The sequence below is a fragment of the Eptesicus fuscus genome, chromosome 15 (genome assembly GCF_027574615.1).
Source record: "Eptesicus fuscus isolate TK198812 chromosome 15, DD_ASM_mEF_20220401, whole genome shotgun sequence".
NCBI classification, from domain to species: Eukaryota; Metazoa; Chordata; class Mammalia; order Chiroptera; family Vespertilionidae; genus Eptesicus; species Eptesicus fuscus.
In genome coordinates, this window is record NC_072487.1 from 7,642,304 (window position 1) to 7,654,763 (window position 12,460).

The following is a 12,460-nucleotide window of genomic DNA, read 5'->3' on the forward strand; positions in this document are numbered from 1 at the left end:
GGAGAACCTGCTCTTCCAGAAAAGCCTTCCCTGACCTTGATGTGTGCTTGGCCACCAAGTTGCATTGGACACCCGACCCGGGGCGTCTGTTACTGAGGTTCCCACACTGACTTCCCTTCTGTCTCCCTTCACCTTGTGAGCTCCCCCGGGGCAACTGGGGAATCATCCTAGGTCTCCACGCGGTCAACCTGTCTGTCCACTGGGTGACGGACGTGCCAGATAGAAAAAGGGTCACTCGGAGGATTTGTTCGAGGCGTGGGGGCACTGCCAGGCACTCGGTAGCCGGACAGCAGTGAGGTGAGGGAGGGCACCCTCAGCGCAGCTCCTGGCACTGCATTGGGGGGCGCTCGGGATCCTGTGAAATGACAGCTGTTCCAACACTTTTCTCTTTCAGACACAAGACGTTGCTCCAAACCCGGACGACCCTGAAGACTTTCCTGCTCTGGCGTGAGAGCCGCACGGGGCGCTCAGCAGCACCGCCGGGAAGACTTCTTGCTCGGGGAAGAGACTCAGAACAATAGATATTGCTTTTCCCCCTTTGGTGTGATTCGTTGCATTTTTTGGGGGGTGGGGGGTGGGGTGGGTAGAGATTTCCCAGGTACAGAGCTGCCGTTCTAGTCGGGTTAGTCTGGCACTTTCCCAAGCAGGTGGAGCTGAGAATGAATGATGTTCGGACTGTGGACACGGAGACTCCGCGGAGGGGCTCCCAGTTACCTGGAAGCTTAGAGACGGAGCCGAGCCCGGAAGCGGACCTGCCGCGGATTTGCTGTTGACGAACCGTCACTCCGCTGGGCTTGCTGGAGTTGGGTTTTCGTTAGCCAGCCGTTTGGAGCAGCCATTAAATGGCCCCCCACCTCGTGGTTTCGGCCTGTGCGCACCCGCACCACGTTGGTATCAATGTGCGCAGCTAGGGTTTGCGTGGCTTTTAGGCTGAGCATTAAGTATGTGGTTTTCAGTCACGTTATTTAACCCGCCAATCGAATGAAAAGGGGTCCAGGCGAAAGAGCATTGCAACTTGGTTCCATATTTTCTCCTTCAAAACTTGTCAGCATTGAGGCTTGTGCGCCAGAGCCCTGGGGCCTGCCCGGGGTTGTGGATGCTGATGTGTGTGCTCAGCACCGCACCGGTCGGGTCGGTGCTGTTCCTCCCGTGAGCGTGGGGGGTCAGGGGCAGCCTCAGGCTCAGTAGCTCCCCAGGTCCCGCGAGGTTTTGAGCCGGCGTGGGGGCTGGGCAGGGGCCGCTGGAAGCTGGGTGATGCCCCCCGCGCTCGGCTGAACCGCGGGACCCGGTTCGGGAGCTTCCGCCGGCATCGCTCCACCTGCTGGCTCTGGACTTGGGCCGAGGAGAAAGGCGGGTCCTCCCTCCCGGCCGGTGTGGGAACCAAGATGGAGAGAGAATGGAGAGAGCCCCCCAGCAAAGTCTTATTCTGTTGGAGAATCGGAGCTGAACCCGTTGCCTCGTGACAGAAGGTGGACATTCACATCCAAGTGCGTCTTCCCTCGCCCTGGAGGCGGCCAGTCGGACCCGATGGGAGCGGAGGCGCAGGTGAGGGGAGCGGCAGGCTCGGCCATGACCAGCGCTGCGGCTGCGGCTGTGGCCCTGGTGGACGGAGGCCGTGCAGCAGAGCCACTTTCCTTGGGAGATTAGTGGGACATTCCTTTTAAGACCCCCCCACACACACTCGGTGTTGTGAGGAACACGTGCCACAAAGCCCACAGCGCTGGATTTGATGTTTGTAAACGCTGCGGTCTCCCCCACACCCACCGAGACCCGTGTGAGCAGCCCCTGGCCGGGTGCTGAGCCTGCAGAGCCCGGTCTGCACCGGCCGAGGCCGCGGCCCCAGGCAGAGCAGGAGCACAGGGCCGGGAAGGCCTGTGCTGTGGGGGGAGGGATGCTGCGTCCGCGCCCCCCAGGCCGGGGCTCCCCCCAGGCCGGGCTGTGTGGAGATGTGCTGTCGGGGCGGGTCATGTTTCTGGCTGGTGACATACTAGGCAGGTTCACCCCCCAGGAACGGGCCTGAGAGACTTGGAAAGCGCCGTCCAGCGTGCTGCGATTCCCAGGCAGGTGCCCGGCCCCAGCCGATTGGGTCCCTCTCAGCCAGGGGGGCACAGCAGCTGAAGACGGAGAGGGTGGGGTGTCCCAGAACCTGCAGCTGGGAGAGCCCACAGAGGCAGGCGTGGCCCTGACCGCTGCCTCCCCTGCACAGCTGACAGCCTGGAAGGGGGGCTGGTCCCGCTGCCGCGGGGACAGGCTGAATCCTGCCCTGTTGGTTTCCTGTCCGGCCGGGCCCTCAGCCTGATGGTGGTGGCGAACACCTAGCATTTCATCCCAGCTGGGCAGGCCCCCAGGGCCCAGGGGCGCACTAGGCACCCCTTTGCCTTCTGATCACTGGCTCTCCACGCCACCCCGGGGATGGGTATTTCTGGGGCGAAGGCATTGCTTTTCCTTTGGAACCCCCCAGGTGGTGGCGGTGAGTGCTGGGGCGGGGGGGGGGGGGGGGCTGGGTCTCAGAACTGGGCAAGGGCAGCCTCAGGATAAAGGCGGGAACCGCCTCTAAGCTGTTCCAGAAAGAGCCTCGCTGCCAGCCATGGCCCGCGCCTGGATGAGCAGCTTCGCTTGGAGAAAAGGTCCCATTGCCCGCTCGCTGCCTCATCCCCCTCAGCCCCGTGAGGACCGCCCCGGGCCTGGCGCTCCTCTGCCAGCGGCCAGCAGCTGCCCCACGTGCCCAGGGTGAGGCAGGGCCTGGCTCTGGCCCTGGGGGGCCTGTATTTATGGTAAAGAGAATGAGGAAGGAGAGCAGGTACTTAAAATAACTTTCTTATAAAATACAATACAGATAAGAGTGCACAACCTTGTCACCACCACCTAAGACGAGAAGCCCATGTCCCCAGAAGCCCGTCCCGAGACGGGACCGCCCTCCATCTGGACGCCTTTCGGTCCGAGGCTCCCCTCCGCCCTTCCTGCAGAACCAAGCAGTGACCAGCACGTCTTGAGGGGCTGCTGAGGGCTGTGCTGTGCTGACCTGGGCAGGGATGGGATGAGGAGATGAAGCAGAAGATTCCACCCCCTGCCCAGTGCTCTCTCCGCACACCTGTTAAATGACCAGTCCCTTGGGCAAACCAGGGAGGGCACCGCGGGGCCACGGGCCGCCCTGAGCATGTGCTGTGTGCTGCCACGGGAGCCAGGCAACCCTGCAACACTGACCATTCGCAGTGGCCGCCCAAGTGAGTCTGCCCCAAAGCATGGCGGGACGAGCGGGGTCAGCTGTGTCAGGCCTCCCGACAGGGGGCGTGGCAGGGCTTGAGGGGTGGAGACGGGAATGGGGGTCGGGGTTCTCCGGGCCTCAAAGCCTGAGGGCTCAGCTCCTGACACCTCCCCAAGGCCCTGGCCTGGGGCCCAGGTTCCCTGACTCAAGGCAATAGGACTTGCCCCAACCAAACCACAGTGGCTTTCGAACCCATCACAGCTCTGCCATGGGCAAAGCAGGCCCATGCGTGGGGAGAGCAGGTCAAGCCAGTGGGGTTGAGAACCAATTGCCCTCTGAGCAGTTTCTCTGCAAAAACGTGGCCATTTCAGAGGGCTTCCCTGGAGCGCGGAGTCGTGTCAGTTGGGAAGCGCCTCTGTGAGAATGGAGTGGCCTGGACTTACACACAGGCCCTCGGAGTTCTCAAGACACCGAGGCTGGAAACCGTCTCCTGGAGAACAGCCGCCTGCCCCGCACTGAGGACACTTCCGCCAGGGAGGGCGCTGTCCAGCCCCGGGCCTGCATCCCCGGCTGGTGGCCCCGGCCTGCACCCCCTCCCAGCAGTTCTTGGCAGCATTCGAGCAACAGGGAGGAAAACTGTATGTGCTGGTGGCGGAGGAAAGAGCGGGAATGAGCAGGGACGCTGGAGAGGCTTGCAGTTAAGACGGGTGGGTAGAAAGGAAGGACAAATGCAAGGCCGGAGGGCCTGGCCAGGACAGTGGTAACGTCCCCGGGCCCCATCCTGGCCCCATCGACCGGGATCCCTAGGCCTGGAGGGGCCTGGGGGTGTCTGGCGAGTAGGCTCTTTATGGCACACCTCCGGGGCGCCCTTCTCACCGCGTCTGGAGGAAGAGCCCATGGAGTGGACGGCAGTCAGCCTGTGAGGCCGTTGAGGGCCTGTTTATGAACGTCACCATTTGTGTGTGAACTTTCCTGGGGAGATAGAGGGACTTCAGCTTCCGTCAGTCCCAGGGCCCCTGTGGTAAGCAGCACTGTCTCCGGGGCTTGGGATTGAACCAGAGAGGTGCCTGCTGGCCCCCCGCACCGGGTATCCCCAGGCCGCCTGCGGGAGGCCCAGCTCCGTCCCTGGGCTGAAACCTCAACACCAGGTGAAAGAAGGAGGCAAAAACTTGCTGAGGCGGAGGCCCGGGCCGGAGGAAACGGGTTGAGCTTGCACCTGGAGAGAACGCCGTTGGTGAGCGCTGCCGTCCAGCACAGGCCTGCTCTGGAGGTCTAGTCCCTGCGGAGCCCCAGCCAGATTAACAGCCGGTCTAGAAAGCTTACAGCCCGGGCCGGCCGGCCGTCACTGGAAAAGAGGAGGTGGTTGTATTCATAGCACGGATTCAGGGAGTTGCAGAGTGGCAAGGACCGGATCACGCTGGCGGGAGAGAAGACCCCGGGGGCATGCGCTAAGCTCCCTGTTAACCGCAGGCAGGTGTGGGGTTGCCACGGTGGGGTCACCGGGTACTCGTGGTCCAAGGCAGCGCCAGCCCCCGCCTCTGCCCGCCCCAGTGCGGAGTGGACGCTGCCCCACGAGCCCGCTCCAGGCACCGCTTTCGTGGTGCTGCGGGCCCCGCAGCAGCTCCCAGCCTGACGGCGGCTGAGCATGTGTGTGTATGGGTGGGGGGGGGGGGTAGACTGTCCAATGGCTGGGGCACGGTAGCGGCGGGGGGGAGGGCGGCATTCTCCACACCGTCCTGCAGGAAGAGCTAGCTGTCCTGCCGCAAGTCCTGTGTTCCTCAGGGAAGTTTGGCGGGAAGAGCCACTGTCCTCCAAGTGGAACAAAGCGCCCCCCCACTTTCTGCTCCCACACAAAGCCTCTTCCCCTGCAGGTGTGTCTGGGCATTCTGAGAACGGAGGGGTCAAGGCCAGTGCCCTGGTGGTCACCAGCCCGCGTGGTCCGGCCCTGGCCGGTGGGAGGCCTCCTTACCTGGACAGTTCTGCGTGGAAGGAGCCCGTGTCATCCAGAAGCACGTCAAGGCCATGCAGACTTGCTAGCAAAGACAGGAGACACGGTTAGAGGCAGGCGAGGGGGTGGGCCAGCACCCCAGGAGGAGCCGGAGAGGTGGCGAGACTCAACAGGGACATACTGTGCCAACCACTCAGAAGACAAAGGCCCAAACCTGAATAACGGGGCAGCTCCAAGACAGGACTCCAGCAGGGAGTGACACTGCCAGCGCGGCCGACAGCCGCTCCTGGGGCTGTGTGTGGGGGTGGGTGTGGGGGGTAATGGGGGGGGCTGTGCATGGCCACAGTCCTCTTGGACAGCATTAAAAGTGTTTTTCTTTTTTAATTAAATAATATGTACATGGCTCTTAGTAATGGGCCAGGCACTTGTTCTATGAACAAATATGAACTCATTTAATCCTCACACGAATATATTAGATATTATCACCTTGGCTCCAAGAACACAGCTAAGTAAGAGGCAGTCTGGGTCCAGAATCCGCGCTCTGAACAATGATCCCAAGCTACTTTTCCATGTGGTGAACATAAATACTTTACAATTTTGCACATTCTTGACCTAGAAGTATCTTCTGAAGGAATTTATCCCCTGGATCACCCAGGATCACCCTGGAAGAGTTCGCAGGTGGGAATGTTTGTGCAGTGTCACAATCGTAACGTGCTGGAAAGCACCCACATGGCCAACTGTGATGAGAGAACGGCTTCCGAAGCCGGGGCGTGCCGCGGAGCCGGCAAAAAGCCTGCGGACCGCTCTCCCGCGCACCCGCCACAGCACGCACTCACGGGAGAGGAAAATCCGTCCGGGGTTACACGCAGGCTGGCACCAGGACCCAGCGAAGGCGTCCCCGTACTCTCATCTCTTTTAATCCAAACCCTGTGCCTTTACTAGTCCAATTTACAGATGAACAGCGAGGGCAGGCGGCCGGCGGAGGGTCCGCGGCCAGACCAGGGCAGAGCTTGCTGTAGGATGCACACCACTGCCTCTCTCCGTCCGTCCGTCCACGCGCTCAGTAGGCGCGGGGCTCGGGAGGGGGCCTTGTTACTTGGGCATGCCGCTGCCCAGCCTCTGGACCGCCCTCCACTTACCTTCATGCGGGAGTTTCTCCCTGCAAGAGTCAAGTTTGTTCTGTTTTGTATTCTTATTTTGTTTTTTCAATCCTCACCTGAGGATATTTTTCCATTGATTTTTAGCGAGAATGGAAAAGAGAAGGAAAGACAAGACAGAAATATCGATGAGAGACACATTAATTGGTTGCCTCCAGACCTGGGCTCCGGCTGGGGAGGAGCCTGCAACCTAGGTCCGTGCCCTTGACCTGGAATCAAACCCAGGACTCTTTGGCGCACAGGCTGACGCTCTAACCACTGAGCCAAACCGGATAGGGCAAGAGTCAATAGTTTGACCTCTTTTAACACACGAAATTATACTGCAGGCACCAAAAATGTCAGATACTGAAGGACCATAATCTGCTATCAAAGTCAGCTTTTACCTGATCACCTAGAGAAAATTATCTTAAATGTAGGAAATTTATTGGAAGCTGTGCCAGACACTGTTTTGAGAGTGTTGCATGTATTATTTAATTGTCACACTTACTGTGAAAATAGGAACTCTTTTTATTCCCATCGCACGTGAATGGAACAAGAGGGGTTTTAGCAGAGTGGCCATGCTCTGGGCAGTGTGGAAGCCAGTACCCGCAGGCCAGCGTCTCAGAGGCTTGCCCCCCAAACTGCACAGCCCTGCTCCTGCTCCGAGAGAAACAGCGCACCTGCGGTTCCATCCACAGCCCGGCAGGCCGGGGCCTTGCCGCCCCGCCTGCCCCTCCCTCCCTGCCTCCTCGGACTTTGAGCTGCTTGGCCCTCGCCAACCAACCAAGCTGCTGAGTCACCAGGAGGCACACGCCCAGCACTGGCCTCCAGGCCAGTCCCGGAGGGAGCAGGTGGACGCTGTAGCCCTCAATGGAGGGCAGAGCCCGCAAATCCCTGGAGGCAGGCGTTTGGGTACCGGTGAGAAGACAGGTCCCTTTGGTTTGTGCTTTGAAAACTCACATCCCAGCATGAAGCGAAGCCCAGTCCCCAGGGAGCGGGACAGCACCTCCTTCAGGACAAGCCCTCAGGCTCGCCCGGGACCATGGCGAGGGAGCAGCCCGCACCCGAACGGCACCGGCCCTGCCGCTCGCCCAGCACTCGGGTCCCGAGCCTGCAGACGGATGAAGGCGCTCCCGCCTCTGACCTGTAAGACCCTGAGGTCTGCTGGATGCACCTTCGTGTCCTCGGAGTGGGTGAGGGTGCGTGCCGAGTGACTCCCCACAGGAGCCCCTCACATGCCCACTGTCTTCTCCCGGGGAAGGTGCGATGGGCCGAACAATATCCCGCGTTCCTAAATGGAAGCCCTAATCCCCAATACCTCAGAACAGGGCTGTTTGGAGATAAGGCTTTTAAAAGGTGATTATGTCAAAAGGAGGCCATTAGGATGGTGTCAGGAGAAAAGCAGGACAGACAGAGACCGCAGGGACGAACACGGGGAGAAAGGGCCACGCAGAGAGGCAGCGAGAAACTAGCCCTGCTGACGTGGTCTGGGCCTCCGGCCCTGAGCCGGGGCTGGGACGCTTCCCTCGGTCCAGCAGCCCGGGGTGGGGGTGGGAGTGTTTTGCCGTCACAGCCCCAGCGGACGAAGACTGATGGTCACAATACTCCTCCAACTCAGAATGTCAGTCAGCGAACACAACCAACCTAAAGATTATTTGGTTAATACTTTTAATTACATGATTATAATTATACAATTTCCACTCTTCAATATTTTGTATAAAACCAGTTACAATACACATATTTCAAATGCAACAATACATATCAAACTATATAGATATGCAAAGTTTACACGCCATTATGAAGCTGTATCTTAAAAAATACCTTCAGGAAAATAAACATTCATTCAACCAGTTCTCTCAGCTTTATAAAATGTGGTTAGAAATATACATTTTAATTTAAAAAATCAAGACAATGATTGACCCAATACTGATTAATCAGTTACATTTTAAAACTTTTAGTAATCTGTACATGAGTGCAGGTTAGATAAAAGTATGCAAATTATTAATATAAAACCGCAGTGCTCTACTCAGATGAAGCTACCTGCTGACATTTAGTTAGGCGGTCGAGGAGGTAATTTCCTAGGGCGCAGGTGAGCGGCCGCGCCGCACCGGTGCTTCCCCTGCGACGTGGAGGAACGGACTCGGGGGGGGAGCAGCAGCCAGCCCCACAGGGCAGCTTTCGTGGGCGGGGACTATTGAAGAAAGAAAGTCGGGTTTAAAGTTGTTTCTGATGAGCATGGCTTTCCCAAATACAAGAATTACTGTTTAAAATGCGTGAAGAGAAGCAGCGAAGCTCCTTTTAGAACAAACATCAAAGGAGCGCAGTGCTCACTGGTCAGGACAGTGATTCGGGCAGAGGACCAGGGCCGGCACGGACCGCCAGGGGCCGCGCCCAAAGGAAACCCTTCTTCTTGCGAGAGCCTGCGGACCGCCTCTAAAACCTGCCTGGGCCCCAGAGAAGAGGTAGAAATCACCCCTGGGAGAGGGAGGGGGGCGGGGCAGGGAGTGGGTGGGGGACAGGCTCAGGGGCTCAAGTTTGAACAGAAGGTCCTGGAGACCAGAGGCGCAGTGAGCCGCGGGAGCCGCTGCTCACTCCCAGGCCGGAGCCGCCTGGCTCTCCTTGAAGACAAGAGAAGTCTGTCTGCACTTCCGGGGCCCAGTTTTGCAGACACCTTCCTTTGGACTGCCCCGACTTTTGTCCCCAGAAAGCTTCAAGGGCACCTAAAAATACTCATTTCTACTTTCAGTTCCAATGAAAACTGTTGGGTGTACTTTCAAAGCTATTTAAGGCTCTTAAGTGAAAGGACTCTCTCAAGCTGACGAGCCGTTTCATATTCCACAGCAACAAGGTCTCCTGGAACAAGGGCCCCGAAAGAGGCCTCAGGAGATTCTGGGTGTGCTGACGGTTCAGTTGGGGGGCGGGGTGGAGATTCCACTCTGATTCATAGCAAGAACGTTTCCATCAGTTCGACCCAGACACTTCCTGGATTCCCGCTACGGCCCTCAGAAGTTTAACACTGGTGCTGGGTCCTGTGTGTTCCAAAGCACTCGTTTCCGATGACTAATTTCAGGAACCAGCCTGTTAAACACAGGATTTTTAGGAAGAGCCACGGGGACAGCAGTTCTAGCTGGAGATGTGAGCAGCCAACACAAAAGGCAGGGAGTGAAGTGAAAAGTGCCGTGGTTGGCACTGACGCCGTGTTTCACTCTGGGCCTAGACACCGAGGGCTTCCTCTCTGAGGGGACAGCGCTGACTTGTTCTGAAGTCACAGGAGGCCGAGCCGGGCCCGGGTCAGGTGGGAGCTGATTTCCACAGCTGCCTGGCCTGTTTGCGCAGGAGGAGGCCTTCAGTGTGCAGGGACGAAGCGCTGCCCGAGAGTGCGATGCCCATGCGGGGCGGGCGGTCTGCAATCTCTATCGCCTCCCAGCACAATGCAGCGTGGGCGCGGCTCTCCCACCAGAGCTCACTGAGAAGCCGTCTCCCATCAGGGAAGTCTGTCTTTCTGTCTATGAACCTCCAGGGCAAAAACCTCCATTTTCCTGAGATCTGGTCCCCGAGAGGGTAAAAGTGGGCGTGAGCCCCCCCCCCCCCAAGCGCCTAACGGGGAAGAACTGCTTGTGTGGCCAAAACCACGGCATCGTCCACATCCCCTCAAAGCTGGTCCATCCCCCACTGACTCTGAGGAAATGCCAAATGGAGCCACGCCTTCTGGTTACTTCTGCAATCGCAGACTTTACTCTCTTTCTACCAACTACCTCTTAGTCCTCATAGTTCTGTTTAACAGGCAGCTTAAAGAATGGCGCTGCCTACCGACCTGACTCATTCATCTTGCATGTGAAGGCATTCTGCCTTTCAATACTGTATCTCCCCATTCCCCGAGCTAGGGCGGGCCAGCATTGGCTAACAGTAACGAAAACCATTCACTTCAAAATATTTTGAAAAATATTCTCTTATTTTGGGCCATATTTATATTTTAGCAGCAAATAAACTGGGCTTTTTGTGTGTGTGTGTGATTGCTTTACATCAGACTCCGCTGTGCTGCTGCAGGGGTGGGGAGAGAAGGCACTCTGCAAAGAGTTGATCCCTAACTGAAGGCCACAGTGAGCGTCTCAGTACAAACTGAAATCCAGATGTGAACACCTGGTGCTGAAATCGAAGGGTGTGGGCAGGGCCTTGGCCGATCCTGCAACAAACAAGTCCATCCGCTACAGACAAAGACCCTCATAAACAGTCAGTTTGTAAAGCCCAGCATTTGGGACCCCATTCCAAGGAGAAACACTGACGTGGGTTTTCATGCCCGAAGGCAGGACGAGGGAACCAAATAGCGGGCAGCCTTGGAATTCTTCAGCCCCTAAATACCATCAAAGGCATGACTCAACGTCCTCCAACTGAGGCCAGCTTCCCCCCTGAGTCTGCAGCTGCTGCCGAGGCGCCCTGCAGGGGAGGTCGCAGCGCCCACGTGGTCGCACGCGGCAGCCGCACACGCGCTTTCGCGGTCTCCAGGATAAAGCACTCTTTGGTGGAACCGAGCAGCTCGGGGCTCACCAGGTAACGTTACACATTTGACAAGCATTCCAGGGAAGAGGATCACACCAAACAGAATCAGATCCGAGGACCGTTTCGGCCAGGCCTGTCCCACCTCTGTACATCCGGGCGCAGGGCGAACAGAAAATCAATGGGCGAAAGGCCCCGGTCAGACCTGCCCGAGGCCAGCAGCTGGTGCTGCCATCACAGGGACACACGCCGGAGCGCCAGCTCCCCTCCGGCTCCGGCGTTTGCCCCTGAGACTAAGTGCACAGCAGCTGCTCCCCGCGGGACGCGTCCACAAAGGAGAGCGGATCGTCTTCGAGTCCCACCGGTGCCCCAGCCCGTGCAGTTATTTAAACTCCAGGGGACAGTGTCTTCGCTGAACAAGCTTCTTAGGTGGAAAGCAGCTAAGGCGTTTGCAATTTTGTTTAGTTTCCAAATAAATTGTGCCAAGTCCTGATGTATGCTGTTCCCAGTCTTCCTTCAGTTCTGGTCACAGGTTTTTACTTAACGCAACACTGTCTTAGTCCTCGAAATGGAGGGACTACGGGAGAAAAAACAGGATTTTACCACCAAGGTTTTAAGTGTACCACAGGCAGTTATTAAAGACAAGGAAGGCAACATAATAAAAAATACTGACATGCTAAAAAGTATATATTTGTATAATTCTTTAATGACAAATACTTTGGACGACAGAACGATACCAACCATAAAGACAAACAGGAGAGGAAGGCAAAGCAGAAAAAGGCTCAGTTCTGCAGAAAACAAAACGGAAAACCAAACAATAAAAACACAATAAGAGGGGGTGGGCAGGGCAGCGGAGCAAGGAGAGTACCATAATGCCATTAGGGGCATTTGCTGCAAAGCATTCCTTTTCCTTCTTTCCCTCTGAGGAACCAGGCTGCGGGAAGAGTGAAAAGAACGAGAAGATAAAGAAGTGTCACTCGGGTATTTAAAAGCCAGAATTCGGTCACAGAAGGGTGGGCGCTGCACGCGGCTTCCAGCTCAGCCCAGCGCAGCCGTCAGGGGCCTCCAGACACCGGCGCCAGCGCCACCCGGGCTGCCCGTACACCACTGCCCTCGAGTCATCCTCACGCTACCTCCCTGGTTTCCTTCTGCCATTTATTACCTTCAGCTAGATAGCAGCTTTCAGAGAAAAACGAACGCAAAGGCAAAGAGTCAGAAAAACCAATCCCATCTGGAGGCCGCCGCTCCCGGAGCAGCTCGTGCACAGCCGCCGGCGCTGCAGCCCGCGGCGCGGCACTGAGGATAAAGGTCCAGGGTCGCTGGCAGGTGGGAACGTATCTGGAATTTCAAAGGGAGATTAATGCCTTAACAGGGCAGAGGTCACCAGCATTTAAACAAAAGAATATTTAGACAGAACATCTGGCCTTCTACACGATGCCCGTGTGGAGATGACGCGAACAATGAAAAAGGAAAGCCCAGAGGTGGTGAACCGTCACTGAGGCCGAGACGCTAACGGACCAGAAGCAGGGACAGGTGTGACGACGCAAGAATCACAAACGAGAAGACTGAGGCCAAAAAGGAAGCAGCAGCCCGAACGTCGCTCCCCCACATGAAGCGGGAAGAGCGCGTCTCGGGCCGAGGGAGCCCTCAGAGCAGGGTGACTGGGCGTAGGGCCCC

The 12,460-nt window shown here is 57.5% G+C and overlaps 2 protein-coding genes across 10 annotated transcripts in view; one reads left to right on the top strand and one right to left on the bottom strand.

The window, feature by feature from the left end:
- HABP4 (hyaluronan binding protein 4) overlaps positions 1-539 on the top strand; it is a 43,494-nt gene extending 42,955 nt beyond the window's left edge. The window contains exon 8 of the mRNA XM_028129846.2: positions 395-539. Coding sequence (XP_027985647.2) covers positions 395-451 — 57 coding nt within the window. The 3' untranslated portion in view covers positions 452-539. The remainder of the gene's footprint in view (positions 1-394) is intronic.
- Positions 540-2,801: 2,262 nt separating this feature from the next.
- The window catches only part of CDC14B (cell division cycle 14B), a 90,557-nt gene continuing 80,898 nt past the window's right edge, over positions 2,802-12,460 (bottom strand). For 2 of the 9 annotated variants that reach the window (XM_054727100.1, XM_054727105.1), the window contains 2 exons: positions 5,175-5,238; positions 4,466-4,550 (listed from right to left, as the gene is read on the bottom strand). In XM_054727100.1, coding sequence (XP_054583075.1) covers positions 5,220-5,238 — 19 coding nt within the window. In that variant the 3' untranslated portion in view covers positions 4,466-4,550; positions 5,175-5,219. The other 7 variants (XM_054727099.1, XM_008154625.3, XR_008558261.1 and 4 more) reach the window with 6 other exon arrangements.